This window comes from Lampetra planeri, unplaced genomic scaffold, assembly GCF_965212315.1.
Source record: "Lampetra planeri unplaced genomic scaffold, kcLamPlan1.2.h2 scaffold_1004, whole genome shotgun sequence".
NCBI lineage: Eukaryota > Metazoa > Chordata > Hyperoartia > Petromyzontiformes > Petromyzontidae > Lampetra > Lampetra planeri.
Window position 1 is genome coordinate 1 of NW_027613713.1, and position 7903 is coordinate 7903.

Consider the following 7903-nt stretch of genomic DNA (forward strand, 5'->3'; position numbering starts at 1 on the left):
AATTTTTGTCATTGATTTTATTTTTGGTAAGTTATCTTATTGAGCTACATATACACTGACAATCTCAGTTCTGATTATGCTACACTGCCTTTCACCGGTTTCTCAAACATCACGAACACATCGGCTCCGTACTTGAGTTTCAGGTCCCTGGTGAGCTCGTTCTGCGTCTGTTCCAGCTCCTGGCGCTCGTTGATGTGCGCCTCCTGGATGTCCTGGTTCTCAGCCTTGACTGCTTGGAGTTTGGCAAAGAGCTGGAGAACGGAGAGCAGAGTTACTGGACACGTTCGGACCATCGCCTGACTCTAACTGGCTGACTTGCTTGTGAGGCTCCTCGTCTCCTCAACATCTGACCTTTGACATCAATAGACTTCTGAAGAGACTTTTGTTTTTCTTGCCTTGACCTTCTAGGAGAACAGTTCACACTATAAGATTGATTGTGTACCCACCGCTTTTTTTTGTTTCAATGAGGATATGAAAACTATGACGACGACAGTCACTGCTGTTATGGGCCCTATTTAGGTGGTCTAAAGCACATGGTGCAAGGCACAAAGTGGTGCAAAGTGGCGTGTTGGTATGAAATAATGCGTTGTTAGAAGACGCAAAAAGCAAATGACCAGTGACCAAAAAAAAAGGTCTCTAGTCAATAGATAGTAATGTGGGTCTTTAGGCGGGTGCACAAGACGCTGCTCAGACACGCTGCTCTAACACACAACCGTGAACAGGACCATCGCCAATCAGAGGCAAAGAACCGCCCCAGTCTGTCTCTTATTGGTTTAGACCACAATATGATCCTGTAGTGTGAGTTCAGTCACAGGAGAACACAGATTGACACAGATATGATACGCTGAAGAGAAAAAAATATTTTTTCACCCGCGCAGTATCAGGTGTGACCTACAAAAAAAGTTAGTCGCACTCTTGAGATAAAGACTACTACATACTTTGAGATTTTCAACAGACACAACATCCCGGTACACTTCAAACCCAGCAACACCCTGAGGCAGAAACCAGTCCACCCCAAGGACAAGACATCCAGAGACAAGTCGGATAATGTTGTGTCTGTCCATTGTAGCGATGAGTGAACAGACCTGTACTGGGGAAACTGAACAACTGCTGCAGAGGCACATGGCTCAACACAGGAGAGCTGCTCCCTCAGGACAGGACTCTGCAGTACACCTCCACATAAAGGTCAAGGGTCACTCCTTTGAGGATGAAAACGTTCACATCTTGGCCAGGGAGGATTTTTGTTCAATTAGAAAAACCTTCTCTCAAGCCCTGAGCCATCTTTAAACCAACAGAGAGCAATGTCTGTAGACCAGTTTAAAATATATGGAACATGTTAAAATCTTTGTTCTCATCATTTAGTGATGACATTTCTAAAATATCATTATTTCTAAAGGGGATGTTTCAGCACTTCAGGAAGCACCGCTGAAATGAGTGCAACAGAGGAGCGGGGGGGGGGGGGTTTCCCATCTTTGTACCAACCATATTTTTCAAACCAAACTGAAGCTTACAACCAATACATGAGCTCTAACAAAACCGGAATCTAGTTGGTGGTCTTGTAAATTGTAAATAGTGACCCTCTAAGATTCAAAGTCTTTGAAAAATCTCTGTCTGACACTAAAAACGTGTCTTTAGATGTGAGCAGGTGTGAGATGATAGTTTTCCAAGAGTCTTTTCAAAGTCTTCTGATGCAGAAGTAGCATGAGTATTATGACCCCTGGCCAAAATTATGGAATCGCCAGTCTTGAAGGATGTTCATTCAGTTGTTTAATTTTGTAGAAAAAAAAGCAGATCACAGACACCGCAAAATTAAAGTCATTTAAAAAGTCAACTTCCTGGCTTTAGTAAGCACGAAAAGAAAGCCAGAAAAAAATGTGATTGTCAATAACCATTGTTTGTAGATCAAAAGGGAAAAAATATGGAATCATTTAATTCTGAGCAAACAATTATGGACTCATGAAAAACAAACAAAACACTTCAACACACCACTAGTACTTGTTGCACCACCTCTGCCTTTTATAACAGCTTGCAGTCTGAGGCATGGATTTAAACAAGTGACAAACCGTAGTACTCTTCATCAGTCTGGCTCCAACTTTCTCTGATTGCTGTTACCAGATCAGCTTTACAGGTTGGAGCCTCGTCATGGACCATTTTCTTCAATTTCCAACACAGATTTTCAATTCAATCCGGACTATCTGAAGGCCATGACATTGACCTCATGTGTCTTCTTCAAGGAAAGTCTTCACAATTTTTGTTCTATGGCAAGATGCATTATCATCTTGATATTATCAAAATGATGTCATCATCCGAAACATCCTTTCAACTGGGATAAGAAAAGTGTCCAAAATGTCAACGTAAACGTGTGCATTTATTGAAGCTGTAATGACTGCTGTCTCCCCAGTGCCTTTGTCTGACATGCAGCCCCATGTCATCAATGCCTGTGGAAATTTGCATGTTTTCTTCAGGCAGCCATCTTCATCTTCTTAAATCATTGGAACGGCACCAAACAAAAGACCCGGTATCATGACCTTGCCCAATGCAGATTAGCGATTCATCATTGACTATGACTTTCATCCAGTCATCCACAGTCCACAGTGGCTTTTCCTTCACCCACTGTAACCTTGTTTTTTTCTGTTAAGGTGTCAATGACGGCTTTTGTTTGGCTTTTCTGGCTGTAAAGCCCATCTCCTTTCGGCAGTTTCTTACAGTTTGGTCACAGACGTTGACTCCAGTTTCCACCCATTTGTTCCTCATCTTCTGTTTAAGACATACAGTGGCAAGAAAAATTATGTCAACCCTTTGGAATTTGTCACATTTTGCATAAAATCATCAAATGTGATCTGATCTTTGTCAAAATCACACAGATGAAAACAGTGTCTGCTTTAACTAAAACCACATGTATAGTTTCTCATATTTTAATGAGGATAGCATACAAACAATGACAGAAGGGGGAGGAATAAGTAAATTAACCATCACATTTAATATTTTGTGGGCCCCCCCCCTTGGCAGCAATAACTTCAACCAAACGCTTCCTGTAGCTGCAGATCAATCTGGCTCATCGATCAGGACTAATCTTGGCCCATTCTTCTTTACAAAACTGCTGTAGTTCAGTCAGATTCCTGGGATGTCTGGCATGAATCGCTGTCTTGAGGTCATGCCACAGCATCTCAATGGGGTTCAAGTCTGGACTTTGACTTGGCCACTCCAGAACATGTATTTTGTTCTTCTGAAACCATTCTGAAGTTGATTTACTTCTGTGTTTTGGATCATTGTCTTGTTGCGGCATCATCCTCTTTTTTTTCAACTGTCTGACAGACAGCCTCAGGTTTTCCTGCAAAAAACATCCTGAAACTTTTGATTCATGTTTCCATTCATGCTTGCAAGTTGTCCAGGCCTTGAGGCAGCAAATCAGCCCAAACCATGATGCACCCTCCACCATGCTTCACGGTGGGGATGAGGTGTTCATGTTGATGAGCTGTTCCATTTTTCCTCCACACATGACGTTGTGTGTTCCTCCCAAACATTTGCACTTTGGTTTCATCAGTCCGCAAAATATTTTGCCAAAACTTCTGTGGAGTGTCCAAGTGCCTTTTTGCGAATATTAAACAAGCAACAATGTTTTTTTAGACAGCAGTTGCTTCCTCCGTCGAGTCCTCCCATGAACACCATTCTTGGCCATTGTTTGACATATAGTTGATGTGTGCACAGAGACACTGGACTGTGCCAGTGATTTCTGTAAGTCTTTAGCAGACACTCTAGGGTTCTTTTTTACCTCTCTGAGTATTCTGCGCTGAACTCTTGGAGTCATCCAACATCCAGAATTTTAGAGATGGTGTTGTATCCTTTCCCAGCTTTATACAAATCAATTCTTGATCACAGGTCTTCAGACAGCTCTTTTGAGCAAACCATGGTGCACATCAGACAATGCCTCTCATGAAGACAATTCTTACAAGTTGTGTTTTATAGTGAGCAGGGCAGCTTTAAGCCACTCATCAGTGATTGGACACACACTTGGCTTAAATTGTTTGTTAAAAATTGGTTTCAATTGCTTTTTAAGTCTCCTTAGACAGAGGGTTCATTTACTTATTCCTCCCCCTTCTGTCATTGTTTGCATGCTATCCTCATTAAAAATATGAGAACCTATACATGTTTGGGTGGTTTTAGTTAAAGCAGACACGTGTGATTTTGACAAAGATCAGATCACATTTGATGGTGATTTTATGCAGAAATGTGACAAATTCCAAAGGGTTCACATACTTTTTCTTGCCACTGTATGGCTTTAAGCTTTCTGTCTTGATGCTTCGATGTCTTCCTCGGTCTACCAGTATGCTTTTACAACCTTCCCATGTTGTTTGAGCTTGGTCCAGATGTTAGACAGCTGACAGACCAACCAACATCTTCTGCAACATTCTGTGATGATTTTCCTCTCCTTTGCTTCAACTGACATCTCTCGGTTTGGAGCCATGATACATGTCAATCCATGTGGTGCAGCAGCAGTTGTCCAAGGTGTGAGCACTCCTTTTTAACTGCAGACTAATGAGCACATTTAATGTGATGCAAGTGTTGGTTTTGGAAATTTAAATTTACAGGGTGATTCCACATTTTTCCCCTAAGAATTGAGCGATTCCAAACATCTTCCAAGACTCCTGATTCCATAATTATTGCCAGCGGGTGTAGTAGAATTCCCCACGAGTCAGTTCAGAACTGGAGAAGCTTCAAGGATGTGCGGAGAAATGTCTTCAAGCAAACTACAAGTCCACTTGCCTACGAATTAACCCAGCAAACTGAACATTTGTGCAAACTCATGCGAGTAATTGTCAAAAAACAGGAAACCAACAGAAGCTTCTACCTTTTTTAGCTTCTTGGTTTTGATGTCAACCTCCTGTTGCAGAGAACTGTATGTCTCCTTCAGCTCCAGCGTCTCCTCGTCTCGACTCTCCACCTGCTGCTGCATCTCTCTCTCTCTCCGTTTCTGGAAGCCAACATGTATTCACCACGTCACGAAACAAATCACTGTCCCCAAGAGTGACTTTCATTTAACAGGTCGTTTGCATTTAGCATTAATTAGCATTAGCAAGAGAATTAGAACCCGGAGCGCTATGAGAAAACAGATCCTGAAAGTTTACAAGTGTCACTCCCGTTCCTCTACCTGGTTTGAAGAAGGCTGTAGGAGAAGGAAAAAACATCCATCGGTCCTTGGAAGTTGACAGACATATTGCTGTCATCACAGTAATCCTAGTCGCTCTGTCGCTGGAAGCCAAGGCGAGTCGTTTACCGTGCTGTCATTACCGTAATGACAGCAACTTGGACATGAACTGCAACTTCTCAACTTTCAGAAACCGATGGACGTTTCCTCCTCCTTCTAGCTCCTTCGTCACACAGGTGGAGGAACCGAGTGACACTTGTCAGCTTTCAGGAACCGTTCTCCATTTTCTGACAAATATAGATCAGTCATGTTATAGACTGATGTTGACAGTTTAACAACCAGAGAAACATACGTGGAGAACAACACTGAGAGCAGCACAAGAATGAGTGAATATTCATGCAGGAGCCATGAATGAGTGTTTATATGGGGTTGTGTTTTTTGGGGTTTAATATTATTTATTTTTTGGCTGTTTGGTGACGTCTATCTCGTCAGACGTTCACCTGTGGACGTGTGTGTGGGAAGAGGGTGAGCAGGTAGCCATGCCTTTAGTTCAACGCAGATGCTTTCTCATTCTCCAATGAAAAAAGCTACATTTAAAGAAACAAGAGAAATTGTTTTGAACGACACCATGGAGCACAACTTTCATTGATGAAAATAAAATAATCCAGGATCAGAGTCTCTTCCTCTAGAGCACGTTAGACAACGGTGACCAGGCGACATATGGACTAGTTTGAAGTCACGACAATTCATGTCACACTAATCAGTGAAGATGAACATCTGAATGTCCGGCAATGAGCAGGTTGTGTGTCAAGTGTGCAGATTTGTGTGTGTGTGAGTGTGTGTGAGTGTGTGTATGTGCAGAGGTAAATACTGGATCAGACTCCAGAAAATCTCGCTTGGTGACTTGTGATGATTTTTCTTCACTGAGACAATAAAAGATTCTTTACCTGCTCTGCTATTTCCTGTCGTTTCTGCTCCAGCATCCTCTGCTGCTCGTTGGTGTGATCCACAATGTTCTTCCCCCCAACCAGCAGCTTACTCTCCATCATCTGCACGAGAAGAACACATGTTGAAACATTCACTCAAAGATTCTCTACGGTGGTTTTACAGGAACACACCAACGTGAAAAACCTTCTCACTGACCTTCACTTTGGGCTGTGAGCAGCTCTCGGCCTCATGCTCCCTCTTCAGGTCCTCCATCTTCTTCTCCTTCTCTTTGAGCAGCCGAGCTTTCTCCTCCGCCACCAGACTATGGTCCTCCACAATCGCCCTCCTCTCCCTCTCCAACTTTTCTTGCTGCTCCCTCCAGTCCTCACCATCCTCGTCATCCTCCTCTTCCTCCATCTCTCCTTCCTCCAGACCCTCCCCATCGCTTCCGTCCCCAGCCCTTCTTCTCTGCCGCCTTCTCCTCTTCTTTCCAGAGCGCTTCTGCAGCTGCTCCTTCAGCCTGGCTATCTCCTCCTGGAACTCCCTGAGCAGGGCGTCCTTGGGATCCTCATTGATGCGTGGTTTGTTTTTGATGTTCTTTGCTCTGTTGGAGTAGCGCAGCGTGGTCAGGGTCTCCTCCACGTTGTAGGAGGCCGGACCAATGTTGGCAACCATAACCGTGCGTGCATTGCCGCCTAGAGAGTCCTGGAGGAGGCGGGTGAGCTTTGAATCTCGGTAGGGGATGTGGCTGCTCCGTCCATCCACCAGAGCTGATATGACATTCCCCAAAGCAGAAAGCGACAAATTGATCTGGTGGCTTCTTTGAGCCGCTCGCCCTGAGCGCCTGTCTTGGTTTGTCTCTCGCTTCCGGCTAAATCCACCAGATTGAGTTTGCCCACTCTGATGTGGTTCTCTCCATCCACACCCAGCTCGCTGCACTCGACAGTGATGACAAAGATGGCGTGGGAACGGGAGCTGTGCTCGTTCATGTTGGTGGAACCTACCGAGCGGTTCTGGTTGCCCACATTCATGACGTGTTCGATCTCCTGCACACACTTGGTGACAAACGAAGACAGATCTTTGACATAAACACCTGTGTCCGGCCCTCCCGGAGCTCAAGACGCCGCGATTGGTCCTTGGAGAGCAAGTCTCTGATCTCCTCCTGGTAAATCTCCAGGTACGACGCTCTCACCAGGTACTGCTGATTCTGGGACCTGGAGATGTGAGTGAAGATGTGCTCGAAGGAGTTGGGGATGACTCCTCTCCTCTCTGGATCATTTCTGACACCCTCCATAGTGTACGTTTTCCCCGTACCCGTTTGTCCGTAAGCAAAAATGGTCCCGTTGAATCCTCGGAGAACAGAATCCACCAGTGGCCTGAAGGTTTCATCGTACAGATCTAACTGCTTGGAGTTCCAGTCATAGACCGAATCAAACGTAAACACTTTACGTAGTTCACTGGCCGAAGCTTCTCTGGGGTTCTTGACAATGATTTGTCCTAATTTGATATCGACAGACACCACCCTCTCAAACTTGGCCATGCGCTCTTTCTCTGTCAACGGGCGACATCGAACCACAACTTTAACTGACTCGGGGCTCTTGTTTTTGGACATGTTGAAGATAAATTCAGTCTTCCTAGTGGAGCTTCAGGGACAACTCAGCAACGGCCACATCCGAACCTGCAGGACAACAAAGACAAATATCAGCACATCAACCTGTGAAGGTTCATGCCAGGGCTGCAAGATAAATCATCCTCTTCTTCTACTTCTTCTTATCATTATCAAGATAAAAGCATGTGAGATAAACTTATGGTAAAAAGTGGTCCTAATCA

At 44.2% G+C, this 7903-nt stretch overlaps 1 protein-coding gene across 1 annotated transcript; it reads right to left on the minus strand.

Annotated features, from left to right (window-relative positions):
* Positions 1–95: 95 nt before the first annotated feature.
* On the minus strand, positions 96–7685 carry LOC144738469 (kinesin-like protein KIF3B; the record flags this gene model as incomplete). Its single annotated transcript, XM_078621489.1, is given in 6 exon segments — positions 96–251; positions 4850–4972; positions 6094–6195; positions 6290–6885; positions 6888–7175; positions 7178–7685. Coding segments are annotated over 6 exon segments (1773 nt in total), but the record flags the coding sequence as incomplete, so codon positions are not given.
* Between the last annotated feature and the right edge of the window lie 218 nt (positions 7686–7903).